General features: G+C 53.9%; 2 protein-coding genes across 2 annotated transcripts; both read left to right on the top strand.

Moving 5' to 3' along the window:
- The first annotated feature begins 47 nt into the window (after positions 1-47).
- Positions 48-10,586, top strand: PXMP4 (peroxisomal membrane protein 4). The gene is made up of 5 exons (XM_075166295.1): positions 48-244; positions 672-734; positions 1,342-1,540; positions 2,488-8,012; positions 9,172-10,586. Exons 1-4 carry the CDS (start codon positions 48-50, stop codon positions 2,749-2,751), a joined length of 723 nt encoding a protein of 240 aa, XP_075022396.1. The 3' UTR covers positions 2,752-8,012; positions 9,172-10,586.
- Positions 10,587-12,132: 1,546 nt separating this feature from the next.
- E2F1 (E2F transcription factor 1) lies at positions 12,133-16,621 on the top strand. Its single transcript, XM_075166294.1, has 7 exons — positions 12,133-12,328; positions 13,017-13,107; positions 13,718-13,937; positions 14,348-14,500; positions 14,657-14,771; positions 14,878-15,082; positions 15,329-16,621. Exons 1-7 carry the CDS (start codon positions 12,134-12,136, stop codon positions 15,577-15,579), a joined length of 1,230 nt encoding a protein of 409 aa, XP_075022395.1. The 5' UTR covers position 12,133; the 3' UTR covers positions 15,580-16,621.
- The last annotated feature ends 352 nt before the right edge of the window (positions 16,622-16,973 follow it).

The following is a 16,973-nucleotide window of genomic DNA, read 5'->3' on the forward strand; positions in this document are numbered from 1 at the left end:
GGTGGTGCCTATTGGCCAAGAGCGCTGATGGACAGCCGGGAGAGCCTATGGGCGCGGCAGGCAGGGCCCCGCCCCCGGAAGCGTGCGCGCTGCCGGCGGCCGACGCCGGTGCCGGCGGGAGGTGCGCTATGGCCGGCGGCGGGGACGCGCTCCGCGCCCTGCTCCGCGCCGCCAACGCCCTCCTGCAGCAGCGCCGCTACCACGCCGCGCTCGCCGTCCTCAAGGGCTTCCGCAACGGGGCCGTGTGAGTGCGGCGGGGGCGGATGAGGGGAGGGAGGGGCGCCGGGCCCGGTGTGTGTGGGGGGGGTGTCTCGGTTCCCTCGGGGCCCAGTCGCCTCGAGGGCCGCGGGAAGGCCGCCGTGTGCCCTCCTTTCCTGTAAGGAGGCTGGGGCTGTTGTAGTAGAGGTTCGGGAGAGGCATTTCCGTCTTCCTCACCGATAAGCGGGGTTTTAACCGGGTTTGGGGTCCCCTTTGGGCCTGGCTTATTGGGGTGCACGTTCTCTTAAGCCTGTGGCCTGGGCTCCTTCCGGTTTGGTGTGCTGCTGCTGCTGGGCTGACTTAAAAATGAGATGTAGTTGTTTAAGTAGCATCTTTTGGCTGTCAATAGAATAGAAATACAATCGTTTGATAGCATAATATGAAAAGTCTGAAATATCTATTCGTTTTTGCAGTTATGGAGCAAAAATTCGTGCCCCACATGCCCTGGTGATGACTTTCCTGTTCAAGAGTGGAAGGTACGAACCCCAGTTCTGTATTTCTGTGTTACTGCTTAGAATGCTTTCATTCAAGCATATGTTTCCAGAGGGCGCAGAAAGATACGTGAGCCATGGTCATAGGCCATGGTCTGATAGCTACACAGGACAACTCGTATGCACACACATACACAAATATACATACTCATGGGGATCAACCACTCATGCAATGGTTGATGAGAACCAGTGGGCAGAGAAGAAATCAGCAGATGCAAACAGCAGCAGTCTGCTCTCCGTTCAAATAAGGGAAGGCAAGCTATAGCAGTGCACGTTGTGGCTTTCCCTGCTTATGCCAGAGGTTTGCACTTAGGCAAAGAATAAAAAATAATGAAGAAGAAAAAAAAGGCTCCTTGACTAGTCATAGAATTGGACAAAAGCACAGTCCACAGTCTTAAGTAGAGCTGTTGAATGTATTCTGATGAGTGAGCCAGAGGTGAGGGGATTTGTCCTCCCTCACAAAGTAGATGTTCTGTGGGGTGCCTGAGCCGTCAGTCTAGTCGGGCAGGCCAGAGGAGCGTAGTGTCCAGGCTGAGTGAGTGCAGTGGTACTGTCTTTTTTGCTCTTCTAATTGTCTGTTTCTTTTCTTCAGTTTAAGAGAGAAATTGAAATCGATTGCTCAGGCTACGTACACTCATTCCCGGAACTTGGCGTATTTTGTGTTCACCTACAAGGGGCTGATGGCGTTGCAGTCCCGACTACAGGGGAAAAAAATTCCATTTCATTCTTTCTTTGCAGCCTGCATTGGAGGTTGGCTAGTGTTCGGTGAGAACAATCCCATCAACAGCCAGGTACGTGCATTTGTTGAAAGTTTCCTTGACAAAAAAACCAACAGATGGATGATCGTGTGCCAAGAAGTGGTTGGTATAGCCTGGCACGTTTCTGGTGGTTCTTACCGTGTAGCGTTACTCTTTTGTCGTATTTCTCTTTGCACAAGTTCTGGTTTTGGCTGCGCTGCACTCGAATCCTAGAGGTGGTTGTGGGCCTCCGTGAACGGTGTGTGCAGTTTGAGAGCTAAAAGACCGGGTTTACCTCCAGAGCTGCACTTGCGTACCTAGGCAGGCAGGCAGTCACGCAATCGAAAACCGTTGGGTTACCCCGCCTGTCATCTGAGCTGTGGTAACTGACTGCGTGCGCTCCTGGTCTGCCCGCTTGCAGGGCTAAACCCTGTAGCTTGAACGTTGTGAGTGTAGGGCACGATCAGTTATGAGCTACACGTAACTAAACTGGTTAAACTGACAAAAGGTGCTCAGGGGATGTTTGGCTGTTAACACGCAGTCACAGATTAATCAGTCAGTAAAACACACAGATGCAGATTAATCAAAAGTGTTTTACTTATGCAGTCCCCTGCAAGTCTGGTTTTAGGATGTGTCCAGTCTACCAAGTTTGTATCTGCTTGGCAGGTTAGCAGGGCTGCTCCGTGACTATTCTATCAGCAGCAGCATCTGAGGTAGCATTAACTGAGCAAAGGTAAAAGTTGTGCAACTGCAAAGACATGTTGCATCAAGTGTAACTTGTTGATTACTAATTCAGAGCACCAGCAGAGAAGTAGGGAAGATGCAAACATCTCCAGTTATAAAGACTGCTTAATATGTGAACCTACAGCCTGTTTGCTGTTAAGTTGGGTAAATTGTCTCCACCCCTCTTGCCTGGCTTATAGCTTCTAAATCACTTAACCTGGCTAGTGTATCTGGTCAGGTTATTTACCTAATGTTCTTTGGGTTTTCTCTTCATGCAGATCATTATGTACCTGCTGTCTCGTATCCTGTTCGGCTTGTCTCGGCTGGCAGTGGAGAAGGGCTATGTCCCACAGCCAAAGCAGGATCCCTTTCCACTTGTCGCTGCTCTGATATGGGGGACAGTTCTCTGGCTCTTTGAATACCACCGGCAAACTCTGCAGCCTTCTCTGCAGTCCTCCATGACCTACCTGTATGATGATAGTAATGTATGGCATGACGTTTCTGACTTTCTCATTTATAACAAAAGGACAGACAGCAAGTAGGTGGTTCATTGTAAAACACCTTTGAATGGGATGGTACCTTCCAGCCGCTAAGGGAAAAGGTTATTATGTTGCTCTTGACTGGTGATTTTTTTAAATTGACATCTATCAAGCACAGTTGCTTCTTGTGTCCTGGCCAAAATGTTCTGATTAGTCTTCTCTTGGCTCTGTTAAGAGCAAGTAAATACCCCACAGAAACTTGTTGCATTCCTCGGTGAGAGTAAAATGCCTTCGGAATCTTGAGTTAAAATAAGTCTTTTTTAGAAGAGGCCTTATTTTCCCTACGTGTATTTTTATTTTTTAAAGAAACTAAATGTACTTATGAAATGACAGTGACAGTAAGTGGGGAGTATGTCTAATCATGAAAAAAATGTTCTAGGGATTGTCTGAACTCTCGCAAGACAGAAGCGTTTTTCTGTGCTGCTGTGCTCACCATAGTGTGATGGGAGTGGGGGCCCTGCTCAGGTCTGAAAGCAGGGCTGCAATTTCTTGATTTCTGTAGATGGCTGGAAATCTTGTTTAAACTATCACAAGGACAGTTGTGTGCTCCTTAAGAGAGTTTCTCTGCAGTTTTCCCTCAGGGAGACAATAAGATGTTTGAGAATAAAATTGTTAAGATTGTCTGGTATAAGCCTGCTAAATCAGGCTCAGAAGGACTATTTTTGCTCAGTTTCTTTCATGCACATGGGCTGAATCTGTCCCTCTGCAGAGTGCACTAATTAACACCCTGTGATTATTTTAAACTTATTTGTAAAGTTTTTAAAAGCTGCTTGAACTAAATACCAAAAACAGTTACGTAACTTAGACTCCTTTGAAGGCAGGCTGAGGCGCCTTGCACGCCCTCAGATATCACACTGGGTGCTTTTTACGTAGAAGCAAGCAACACTTTTATTTTGGTGGAAGATAAGCACATGGGTTTCTCTTCGGTCCAGAATCTACCCTCCACAGCAGTGGCATGTGTTAGCTGTAATCAAACTTGAATGTACCTGTAGTTCGTGCAGGCTTGTTGCTGAGCCAGGTTGAGGCCACGGATGAGTATTCGAGTGAATCTTCCTCTTAAAAATACACTGCTGAGCCCCAGGAATAGTGCAGCACACACTGGGCTTTAACAGAAGATTGAATAGATAGCTGAGAAAGGAAAAAAAAACTGCTTTAAAATGAATAAAATCAAACTGTTAATAGTACAAAGCACTTACGCTGCCGTATAACACTATGCCATTCACTTAATGATGTACATTAAAATAATTCCTGACACACTGGTTTTATGTGATGGTATCGCAAGAGAGTCATTAAGTGCCCTGTGCTAACTGTTCCCTTTTGTCTCAATCAGGACTATTTTATTTGCTCCTTTTATACCTCTCGTTTAAAAAAGGTTAGTTCTCCCTGTACCCATCTGCTTTTCCATCCTGACCTGACCTTGTCATTTGATAATCCCACTGATCCTGTTCTTCATCGTCTTTTGCAGTCTCTTTACACTCCAGGCTCTAGCAATTTGTCATATTTAACAGTACATTTAAGCTCAGTAGCTTCTGAGTAAAAAAAAAATTCTTGATTTCTTCTTAAGTCATTTTTCCTTGTCCTCCTAAGCTCTTTTATTACTATTATGCATCTTCTGAGTGCTGCTTTGCTCTTTATTTTTCCACTCTCTGTGTCAGCAAGAGGGAGAGTTAGATGTTCCCCTCCCCATAGTCTGTCTGGTGCTGTGATGTTTGGCATTAAATCGTGTCCCAAGTGTATCAGGTCGAGTAGGAATAGAGTCTTCTGGCTCTTGAACTGAATCTAACGCTGAATCTAACTACATTCACCTTGAGATCTTACAGCATAGAGGCAGAAGCTTCTTCGTGCTCATCCCATGCAAATCCATGACGTGCTCATCTTTGGTGCCCAAAAGACAAGATACTGCTTTGCCATAATGACTGTCCATGGTACCTTCAACTTTTAACGTCACCTGCTATTATGGTCTGTACTGGATACTTGAATTTGAACACCAATCAGTATTTAATCAGATAGACCCCAGGAACGCTATAGAAGTTAGGAGTTGGTTTTTTTTCTTTGTAGTTAAATACTTTATTTAGTGTATATAAGCTTAAAGATTTGATTACAGAAAAAATACTGAAGCTACAGGTGAGGTCTGATTTCTTTATAAACATTGTGTCTTTATTTGCACCACTGCTGGATATCTGAAGCAGCGCGAGTGCAGCACTCTATTTTTGTGTCAGAAGCCTCAATATTGTTCCAAGTAAGAATGTTCATTTTCTGCTAATATTGCTGAATTCCTACAAGCTTTTATGGGATTTCAGAAAACCCTTCCCAAATCTGACAGCCATGGCTTGAGAATTTCTCCCTAGAACTACAAGACTTGCAAATCCTTGACCATGTATAATTGTTGTAGCAAAACACGGTGCAGGCTGCTTATGTGAGCCGTGTGTCTATAAGAAGTTTTTAACCTTTTTAAGTTATAGCTGGCATTCCTTTCTCTGAGAAAGGCTTGTGATTCCCTTAGAGGCAAAATCATTTTCTTCTGCTAGTAGTTCTGCCGCTGCAACCATATGGCTGCTTGTGAAGAACTTCTCTGGCCGTGTGAAGGACAAGTGACTTGTCCTGTCCTTTTTATGCTACCGTAGTATCTCTGCCCCCTCTAGATGGCAAAAACAAGCCAATAGCAAGTTTCTAGTATCAACCTGGCAGCAGTGGCCATCAGTCGTCCTTGGTTCAAAACGCCCTTTCTCTCTTGGGCGTCTATCACCAACCTCACTTTCAAAGCAAATTGTGCCCGAGCCTCAAACCATCTGTACTCCTGATCCAGGAACCAGCTGCCGTCCCTGGAAGACAAACTGCAGCTCGTCCCAGGAGCGGGTCCCATATAGCAGCAGCCATTAGGCGGGCGTTTGCGGACGGTTGGTTTTCCTGCTGCGCTGGGGCAGGACGTTAAGCTGCAAGTCACTTCTTTCCCCAGGGAAGTAATTGGAAGAGTTCTTTAACGGCATTAGTCCGCATTGCTGTTTCTGTGACCAGATAGCTGGGGATGAACCCCTTATGCTACCGAGGTGTTGGAACAATGCGGGCGTGTAGTAAGGAAGTGAACTAGAAGTAATTTGTCTGAGTCAGACTTTTCGGATACATAAGTTACACTCCCTGCCCTCCCCCAGTGCATTGTGTGGGGAATTGAGTCCCCTGTTTGTGTTCCTTTTTTATTAGCATTAAAACCAAAAGAAATAAAGAGACAGTTGGGAAGCCACCTGCGAATCGGCCAAATGCTTAAGAATCACAAAGAAGCGCCATTTTCTCCCCCCAGCCCTGATCGGTTTTGAATTTTAAGATGAACATGGTTTTGTTTGTCTACATCAACTTTATTTTACCTTGTTATTTCTTCCTCGGCACCTGACTGGGATGCTGAGTGCCTCTAAAGAGCCGCAGAGCGTCTCAATGCTTAGCTCAGTTTGTCAAAAATTAGGATTTCTGGATAAAATTGAAGTGTTCATTTTAAAATTATGCTTCTCCTTCAGATTTTAAGCCTCTTTTAGAGGCAGTTTTAAAGGTTAATGAATCAAACTGATCAAAAGTTTTCAGCAAGCCTTGAACAGCAGACTGACTATACTGAGCTATTAATCATTTATTTTATGAAGGAACAAAGCAAGCTCAGGGTTATTTACTGCCGCTGCATGCTGCCCTAGCATACCCACTGTGCTCCACTTCTCTTTGGAGGACAGCTTGTGTGCTAGTGCTGGCTGTCAGGATTGCTAAAGAACCATTTCCGGGACAATTACATTATTTAACAAAGGTGAAAATTAAATGGGTGCATGACATTTGGTTTCGGTGAGGTTTTCTGTACTGTGTTTGATCCTTTCAGTTAAGGGGAGGATATTTCTGAATGAAAAACTTGTGCTTGTCCAATTAGTGCCACAGAGAAGTGCTTACGGAGGTTGCGGCTGCTGTAAGGTGTGAACCTGTGTTCGCAGCGTGTCGGCGTGCTTTGTCCCGCTCACCGTCCCTGTGTCTGGGCAATAACCACCCCTGCTCCGGACAGCTGGGTCAGGAGGGAGAGGCTGCAAAGAGCTTTGATATAGTGCTGCGAGACTTTCTTGCTCTGGTAGAGTAGTTCAAGCTCTGCTTTAAACCGAGCTGGGTCGGGGGTAGAAGTGCAGGGATGATCTCTGACTTTTGAAGTAGACCAAAACCAGGTGTCCGTGGGGACCCCCTGTGCCTGCAGTGGGTCCCCTGTGCATGCTAAGCTCTGCAGCCAGCTGGGAGCCATCGTGGATGGCTGGTGCTAGTGGAGTAACCAGAACCCCGTGCAGATACCCTCACACGGGAGAAACTGCTGTGGCTCAAACTCATTTTCGCTGCATCAGCACAAATACGACCTTTGGATAATACCCCGAGCTGCATGCTGTTTCCTATTTGTCAGGTTGCGTTTGTCTTCCTGTATCATGCCAACATGAGCAGAATGTGTTCAGTTTTCTGATGCTGGTTTTGAAATCCAGCAGATAAGGGAGGAGAGAAAATAAGGCATAATGCTATCCAGTGTAATGTCTGTCTTCCACTGTTAATATTTTAGGGGTGCTAATCTTGAATTTTCAACCTGTGTGTTCATACCAGATTGTTGGAGGAGGTAACTTTTTTTCTTTACTTAAAAGAATTTTCATCTGTCTCATTTTCTTATGAGACTGGTGATGAGGAAGGGGAAAAACAAATTAAATGCTCTATAATACAAGTATTATTATCTCTGCTTTTGGTATACATTTTGTGTTCATAATTGCTGTGTAATCCAGGCCCTGATTTTCTGACAGCGTAGAGTAAAGTTAAGAACATAAACTCAGGTAACTTGTAATTACGCTAATCAGAATGCTTGTAGGAATATCTCAGATTTTTGTTTTAAAGCATGTAAAAGGGGGCAGTGGGTTGTTGAAGTAGCACTGTCCACTATGAATTGACTTGTCATGCAGTCAGTATAGTACATCAATCCAAGACTTTCTGCCAAACTCCTTTGCAAATTATTTCTGTATAATCACTTTTTGAATTCTATAATATTGTGCTTTCTATAATAATAATAAAAACCTAATCTTTTGTCTTTTTTTACTGTCATTAAGCTAAAATATATGAAGTAATGCTTAATTATTGTGTGTTACTAGTTCTGTATGTAGAGGAGACATGCACAGAGTGCATTTTTGGTGTCGGTTGTGCCCTCGTGTTACCAGCTTGGAGGCAATAGCCAGTGCTACTTTGACCACACCATTGAACTCCTGCAACCCTGGCTAGCTCGGGTTAGGATCCTAGCTGCAAAGACAAACTGGGGTGGCTGTTATCCCTTTTTTTTTTTTTTTTTGAAGCATGAACTTTCTTATGCCATAGCTGTTTGGATCGCTTAGTGTGGCCATATCTTCAGACCAAGTGAGTCAAATTGGGGCTAGGCTGGGCGGTTCGTAGCACGTACAAACTGGACACATTCAAACGCAGTGTAAATGGGAAAGAGTGTGACCAGCTCTTGCATTGCAGCTAGCAAAGTCCATCTGTCCCATTGGGTATTCCTGGGATGACGTGGTTACAGGGCGGACTGCTTCTTGGTGCCTTGCAGTCTGCCAGGAATGCACGCGAATGGTTGCAGAGCATGCAACTGTTCAAAGAGAAGTCAGCTGGAGGAAGCTCTGTCGGTGACCGCCCCGCTTGCGTGTGGAGTCCTGGCTTCAGTCTGTGTGCCTGGTCCTTGCCCAAATACTCCTCTTTAGGGCAGACAGCTTGCGGCAGGACCATCTGCCAGAGCAGGGCGCAGATACGAGGCATTGGACACAAGTCTGAACCTGCTTCGCCCGTTAGCTAAACAAAATAAGGACATACACAAATAGTTAGGCAAAATAAGGATATCTATAAATGATTTTGCTGCCTCTTCCAAGCTAAGAGTTACAGAGAGAATATGCTGTAGAGGTAACAGATGTGGTAAAGCAGTCCTGTGTGAGGAGCTCCCGACAGCTCGGGCAGGTAAGGGAGGTCCTGATCGCAAGCAGAAGTCGTCCCTCTGTGCAGGGAGCGCTGAGTAGCTGTAAGACAAAACCTCCTGCTCTGTAGCTGCTGTAATACTGGAGTGTCCAGCCTGGGCCCATGAGAAGCTTAATTTTTTTCCCCTCTCAAAGCATCATACTGTACCTGAGCCCTTCTTCCGTTGCAAGTGAAGCTCTGAGTGAGCTACAGGTTTTGCTCTGGCGCTTTACCTGCCTTTTGGGTTCACGGTGCCGATGACGATGCTCTGAACCTGCTGGGAAGTGAACCTGGACTGGCTAGTTTACTAAGTCTAGGTAAAAGCTAAAGCACAGAAGGCAACATCGAGGGATTTATTCCCAAATATACTCCTTGATGACTCCCAGGCTATTTGCACAACATACTGCTGTGCAAGGAGAGAAACACTTCAGCCTCTCCATTCCTCTGCAGGCCTTGAGTGAAGAAGTCGAGGAGCCTTGTCGAACGGAGTGGCTTTTAGCAACTGGCGTGGGAAGCAGGCGTTTGTACTGCTCTGTCTTACAGAGGATGGAACAAGATTGCCCTGTTCGGGTGTACAGAGCAGAGCGTGGGGCGAGTGGGCCCCATGCCCCTGTTGCTGCTGCCGAAAGACTCTATGGATTGATGTGAGCTTTAATAACAGATGCCATCATAGGAGAGAAGAAAATAACACTGCTGAATCTGTTCTGCCCAGCATCCAAGAGAGTAGCTGACCTGATGTCTTGGGAAAAAAACTGCTGGTGTAGTCTTCTGTAACAAGATGCAAGGCAACAGGCAGTTCCTAGCTTTGGGACCGGGATCTGAGAGAAGACGCCTAAACCAGTGATGCTCTCCTGCTGCTGCAAGCAAGCTTTAGATATTCTATTTGTGCTATCAGAAAATCACTTCAGTTCCTGGAGAAAAAAGGCAATGGCTAAGGTGACAGAGGTGGAGGGCAGTAAGGTCAGGATAGCAGGACTATGGGGGCTCTGGGCTTTCCCCTCCACAGGTCCTCTCACAGTGAGAACGTGCCACGCTGTCGGCTCGCCGTCATCTGAACCGAAGCGCTGGGAACAGGAGCATTGGCAGGAGACCCCGGGGGAAGTCGCGCTTCCCTTCACACGACGCAGTTGTTCCAGTGCGACAGCTCAGCGCATGTATGTGAGCTGCTGAAAGCAGGACCACGCTATGGATGACAAGGACAGTAAATGTGCTTCTGGGACACCTACATGCTAAGGTTAACTGAGCACAAGGGTAGAGGTTTGCATCCTGCCAGCTCTCCTCCTGCCTGCTCCCACTGCCAGGAGATGATTTTGCAGTGTAGATACCAGCTCCGGCTCCGTCTGCAGCCCGGGTCTGTTCTTTTCCTTCAGCGCAGGGACCAGCAGACACCCCTTGGCCTGAGTCTGTCCCGATGTGCAAGGCAGCCAAAACCCACCCGAACTCAGTGGCTGCTGCGTGGTGGATCCAGCTGGGGTACAAAGCGTATGAATAGCTTTCCTGATCCTCTCCGTGACCGAGTGGGGCCGTGGAGACAGGACTTTTATCTTTGTGCAGCACCCACCAGACAGCTAATCTTGGGAGCACGTCTCCACTCCTTAGCAGGGCTGGCGAGGCTGGGAGGAGGCTGCAGCTGTGCAGGAGACGGGATTCATCTGCTTTCCCTCATATGCATGCAAGAAAATCCCCTGCCCTTCCTTCTCCCACCAGCGTTTGCCTTTCATTTGTCTTTGCAACTGTCCTTTTTCAGTGCCGCCAGCACTAAAAGCCTGGGACAAGTTGCAGCGCAGCCAGGCAGCGTGGCAGCGAGGGGGGCAGAGCACAGCCTGCTCCCCCTGAATAAGCTCCTGCATGAATTAGAGGGGGGGGGGGGGAAACCCAGCCTTTGTGAGCGGAGCGGGAGCAGCTGGTGCAGCAGCTGTGTCCCAAACCCTGCATCACCCCAGGAAGCGCCTGGCCGAGGCTCCCCGGGGACGGGGAGAGCACTGCCAGCCATTCGCTCCCGCCCGACTGTTGGGGTTGCCTTTTTCCCCCCTCCCCAGATGGAAAAAACATTAACTGTGTGCAAACATCTGGTCTAACTGTTGCTTATGCTTCACGGTAATGATGATATTGCAGTGCAAGGGCTCCGGAGAGCAGGCCCTTGAATATTAGAAGGGCCAAGCGTTAATTAACTGTATTAATTTCCTTTAAGGAAGACAGCATTTCTATTTGCTCTTTGCTGATGAAGAAATGAGGCACGGAGAGGTGATACGATTGGTCACAGACATGCAGTATGTTACTGGCATATTTAAGGATGTAGGGATCCGGGGAAATCACGGCACTGCTCTGCGCTGGCTGTCCTGCAGGGGAATTGCAGCCACTGCCAAAGTATCCAGCATAAAATCCTTTAAAGCCTGAAACCTGTTAGGCCAGCGCGGGGGCACTGCGTGTTGGGATCTGCTCCGCAGCAGAGGAGTTAACTCATCGCTGCAAATGCCTCCTGCATCCCACGCACTGCCGGAAAAAAACACCCCATCTCCTGCGTCCCAGGTTGGCAGCAGGGCCGGGCCAGGAGCCACCGCTGGCCCACAGCCCTGCCCGGCAGTGGCAAGGGGCTGGGGGCCACCGGGGACGTGTGGGGCAGCTTGTGGGAGGCACAGAGGGGTTTTGGGTGCCTGGCCGAGACCCACGCTCTGCTCTTTGCCCACGAGCTCCAACATCTCTGGGCGCTGGGAAAGGCCTAGCCTTTAAATGCAGGGTTTTTTTTCATTAGAAGAATGTATATTTTCATTAGAAGGGTGTATATTTTCTTTAGAAGGATGTATATTTTCATCAGAAGGATGTATAATTTTTTTTTTCCTTTTTAATTTTGCCTTCTCATGCAGCAGGAGGGTTATCAGCGTCCTGCACACGGGAGATGCTGCGGGTGGGAGCCGCCCGTGCCGGCTCTGGTTGGGTGCACTATCATCTCCCTCCCGGCTCCTCCAGTGCAGAAGCCCGGGGGCGGCGGAGGCGGGGGGGGACGGCGGCGTCCGCCGCCGTCCCCCCCCCACTCCGCCGCCCCGCCGCCGCCCGCGGCGCCCCCCATTGGCCGCCTGTCAGCGCGTCCGGCGCCGCCGTCCTCCACCAATAGGCGAGCGGCACCGCCCGTCGCTTCGACGGCGGTAACCAATGGGACGGCGGTCTCGCCCCCCCGCCGCGGCGCCCGGCGGCGGGCGCAGCCAATGGGCGGGCGGCGGGGAGGCTCGCACCGCTTTCGCGGCAAAAAGGATTTGGCGCGCAAAGGCGCGCGGGGCCGGCGCGCCGAACAATACGGCGGCGGGCGCGGAGCCGAGCGGAGCGGAGCGGCCCCGCGCCCGGCATGGGCCGCGCCCCTGCCCGCGCCCTGCCCGCCGCGCCGCCCGCCGCCCCGGCCCCGGCGGCCATGTGAGCCATGGCGGCGGCGGCGGGCGGCGCGGCGGGGCTGGCGGCGCTGCTGGGCAGCGCCTCCCCGCACCTCCTCATCGTCTCCGCCGCCGAGGAGCCCGCGGGCGGCGGCCACCCCGACGCCGACCTCCTGCTCTTCGCTACGCCGCAGCCCGCCCGCCCCGGCGCCGCGCCGAGACGGCCCGCGCTGGGCCGCCCGCCGGTAACCCCCGGGACCGGGACGGGGAGGGGGGCGGCGCGGGGGCGGGGGCTACGGAGCCCGGGACCCTGCGGGCTCCGGCGGTGCCGTGCTGTGTACCGCGCAATACTGGCCGCGTCGAGCCGGGCTATATACCGTGCTGGGCTACACACTGTGCCAGGCAGTGCTGTGCCCGCCGCGCTATACTGTTCCCTGCTCTGCACCATGCCACGCTCTATACCATGCCACGCTCTATACCATGCCATGCCCAGCTGTGCCATGCTATACCAGCCGCGCTGGCCTGTGCCGTGCCATGCCGTGCCATACCGTGCCCTGCCACGCAGCACACCTGCCGAGCGCGGCCCTTCCCCAGCTGCCGCTCCGGAAGCCACACGCCCGGGCGCTGGGCCGTGCTTTGCCTCTCCTTCCTGCGGCCCACGCCTGCTTTGGGGCGCTCCCCGCAGCGTGGCAGGGCCCCCCCGCGGCTGGGCCAGCCCCGCCGTGTCCCCGCTGGTGTGTGTGGCAGCCGGGAGCCGCTCCTGTCAACCCGTTCCTGCCGGCAGCAGGGGCTTCCATACTCGGCAGCGCTGTGCCCCTGGGGGGGGGGGAGATCCCGCGGGGGGGTCCCTCGCAGCCACCCTGCGTCACCAGCACTGTGGGGACAGTGGGGCCACGCGGTGGCCGTCCCTCTGAGGACCCCCATCCCTTGCAGGTGAAGAGGAAGCTGAACTTGGAGACGGATCACCAGTACATAGCGGAGAGCCTGCCGGTGGGCCGGGGCAAGGCCAGGAACCCCTCTAAAGGTACCAGCCCTGCTCCTCCTGACCCCCCCCAAGCCAGCCCAGCCCGGAGCAGGGGGTTCAGCAGCCCCCCTCTGCTGCCCATGGCCTGGGCTGTGCCTCCGGGCTCATCCCTGGCAGCTTCTCCCCATCCCTTTGCGCTGGTTTGGAGAGGCTGTTCCTAGGGCTGGGCTGTTTCTGGCCGCTCTCTCTCCAGCCCATGCTGCTGTCCCCTGGGCTGGTGGCACAGTTGTCCTGCCCGTCTGCTGGGTACCACACCAGCTCTGTCCCTCCCTGTGCGATGGAGCTGTAGCTGCTGGCACAGTGTCGGACTCACCTGGACCCCCCATCATCTTCCCCCTGAGCCCTGCCTGGCACCTTGGTGTCACAACCGAGCTTGCGGTCACGACTGAGCAGGGTGTCGGAGCCCACGCCAGGTCCTGCAGCATCTGTCCCGTAGAGGACATAGGGAGCTCACCCCATTGCTCTGAGAAAGCAGGCGGGTTTCGGGGTGCCAGTCCTGGTCCCTGATCCACGAGCCACCTGCGAGGGTGGGGGGTTGTTTTGGGTCCTCTCAGCTCCAGCGCTGGGTTTCCCTTGTGGCTAAATCACGGTTGTCCTCGGTGGCTGGCAGGGGCAAAGTCTCCTGGGGAGAAGTCCCGCTACGAAACCTCGCTGAACCTCACCACCAAGCGCTTCCTGGAGCTGCTGAGCCAGTCGCCCGATGGCGTGGTGGACCTCAACTGGGCGGCTGAGGTCCTGAAGGTGCAGAAGAGGCGCATCTACGACATCACCAATGTCCTGGAGGGCATCCAGCTCATCACCAAGAAGTCCAAGAACAACATCCAGTGGCTGTACGTCCCTGGGCTGGGCTCATGGGGCTGTGACTGGCTGTCCCCTGGGATGGGGGAGCTGCCTGGGCCAGGCCAGCAGTGTCACCGGAGCATCTGCTTGGGGGTCGAGTGGTGGCTCCCCCTTCATGTGGGCCTTGGGCGAGGGCTGTGCTTGAGCATGGGTGGCTCCCGAGCATTGGTATCCCTGTGTCGGCTGCAAGTCCCCCTTGGGCTCCTCAAGAGAGCCCGGGGAGCGGGGGGCTGCGTCCAGGCTCTGGGAGGGAACCCCAGGGCTGTGCCCTACTGGGAAATCCCCGCAAGGCTGATTCCCTGGGTAAGGGTGAGATTTAGCCTGGGTGCATGGGGGCAGTCATGGCCTGGGTCAGAGGGAGCCATGGGGTTTGGCTCCTGACGGCCGCGGTGCTCCCCAGGGGCAGCCAGGCCACCGTGGGGGCCCCCAGCCGGCACCGGCTGCTGGAGAAGGAGCTGCGGGAGCTGCAGGCGGCCGAGCGGCAGCTGGACGACCTCATCCAGACGTGCACGGTGCAGCTGCGCCTGCTCACCGAGGACCCCGCCAACCAGCAATATCCTTTGGTGCGGGGCTGGGATGGGGCTGGCTGGGTGGGGGGGAAGCGGGTGAGCCCCACGGTGAGCCCAGCCACGTTGCAGGCAGAGCATTCCGCTGCCCGCCCCGCTGCCGCATGAAAGCATCCCTGTGTCTGCTCCTTGACCCGTCACACCGCAGCCTACGTGACCTGCCAGGATCTCCGCAGCATTGTGGACCCTTCGGAGCAAATGGTGATGGTTATCAAAGCCCCCCCAGAGACCCAGCTGCAGGTCTCGGACCCAGCGGAGGTGAGCTGGGGCCACCCTCTGCCCCCCCATGTCTGCACAGCCCTCAACAAAGCCCAGCCCGGGCATCCTTGCACCTCCTTGTCTCACTCCTCTCCCCTTTCCCCAGGCTTTCCAGGTCTCTGTACGAAGCACTCAGGGCCCCATCGATGTCTTCCTCTGCCCCGAGGACAGCTCGGGGGTCTGTAGCCCCGTCAAGAGCCCCTTCAAAGCCCCTGCAGAGGAGTCATCCGCCGGCCATTCTCAGCCCAGAGCCTCCCCGCTCCTGCATCCCGCCCAGGACGTGAACATGCCGCTGCTGCCCGGAGAGCAAGGTGGGTGGCCAGGGCTGGGGACAGGGGGGCTGGCGTGATGGCACAGTGGCTCTGGCTGGGGGCTTTTGTGGTGTTTGCAGCTGTGAGCCCCTCTGCTGTCGGCACAAGCCAGGAACCGGGGTGATGCTCGGGCACCTCAGCCAGGCAGCAAGGGGGGAAGGCAGATTCTCCTGCATAGCCAAAATCTGCTTTTTTGGGTTTTTTGGCAAGTATTGTGGAATTTACGGCTGCTTCCCATCCCCACAGAAACACTGCTGCCGGGGACGAGCGCGCTGCCCAGCAAGAGCCCGGCAGAGGAGGTGAGCCTCTCGCCGCTGGCCTCCATGGACGCCCTCCTGGAGCAGAGCAGGGAGGATTTTTCGGGTTTCTTGGCGGACGAGTTCATCAACCTGTCGCCGCCGCAGGCGCAGGACTACCACTTCGGCCTGGAGGAGGGCGAGGGCATCAGCGAGCTCTTTGACTGCGACTTCGGGGACTTCACGCCCTTGGACTTCTGAGGCTCTGCCCGGATGCTCGCGGGGGAGCTGTCAGGTTGGGGGGGCCCACGCCTGGGCTCCTGCCCTCGCAGGCAGGACGGGCAGGGCGGGCAGCCCCTCCGGCTGCAGCATCCACAGCTCCTCTCCCCGTCTGTTTTTGCAATATTTTCTTCTTACCCCCCTCCAGCCCCCCCAGCCCAGTGGGGGCCGGTGGTGTCCCCGGCTCCAGCCCTGCGAAGGGGGATGCCAGGGTGGGGGTCCCATCTCGGGGAACCCCCCATAGGGCCCTGATCATGGCGGGGGCTGCCCAGGGCAGAGCCGCTGCCCCCCCCCAGGTGCCCCTTACAGAGCTTTAAGCAGTCCTGTGTATAGATTTGATTAATTTATTATTGTCCCCTGGGGACAGCGTTTAATTTCCCGGGTGGGGCTGGGGGGCCGTGCAGCAGAGCAGGGGCGCCGAGAGGTTTTGTCACGCTGGGAAGGGGGTGGCAGAGACGCGGGGGGGCGCTGGGTCGGGGCTGTCCCCCCCTGCGTGGGGGCTGCCCGCAGCCCAGCTGAGAGTGGGGTATTTATTTATTATTTATGGCATGGGGGGGCAGGAGGGAGCGGGGGGACAGTGCTGGCGGGGGTGGGGGGACGCGGAAGGTCCCACCGGGGACTCGCTGGCACGTCCTGGCTTTGCTTGTGGCCAAAACGGGGCTGCTGGCAAGGCCACCGCGGTGGCAGGTGGCTGCGGGAGGGGGGACGGGGCTGGATGGGGCTGGCGGCCCCGGGACCATGTGTGTGTCCCCTCGGGGGGACCCAGGGGTGTTCCGGGGGGGTGCATCTCTGCAGGCGAGGACCCAATGCTGTCTCCAGGCTTTTCTTCCCCTCCCCACGCAGCCGTTCAGCCTTTCGGCTCCGTCTCCCCTTCTCTGGCCCACTGGGGCTGGGAGAGGTGGAGGGGAGGAGAGGGGGGGTCCCAGGGCCCCCCGGGGCTGGGCTGGAGACGCACTTTCACTTTTACTGCCTTTTAACAAGCTTGTGTTCTTCTGAGCTTCGTGTTTAATAAAGGTTTCTACTGACTGGCCTTCGGAGCAGGGCTGCGCTCAGGCGCCTGGGGGCATTAGGGGTGGTGGGGACATCAACCTGAGAAACCAAGGGGGTTTGGGTTATTTTGTGGGGTTTTTTCCCATTTTGAACTGGAAATGCACGAGCAGGTGTGTCGCTGGGGTTGCAGGAAGTGCTTTGGTCCTTGGGGGCTTTTTTTCCCCCCCTGCAGCCCCACGCGCTCCCATGTCTGGGATGGGAGCCAGGGCTGATCCTGCCACCCTCCGCCCCTCCAAAGAGGCCGTGCCCCAGGGGGACGGGGCGATGGGTCTGGATGGGGATCGCTTCTCCCTTCGGCAGCCCCGTCCTCCGGCAGCCCCTGTCCC

Source organism: Calonectris borealis, chromosome 17, assembly GCF_964195595.1.
Source record: "Calonectris borealis chromosome 17, bCalBor7.hap1.2, whole genome shotgun sequence".
Taxonomy (NCBI): Eukaryota; Metazoa; Chordata; class Aves; order Procellariiformes; family Procellariidae; genus Calonectris; species Calonectris borealis.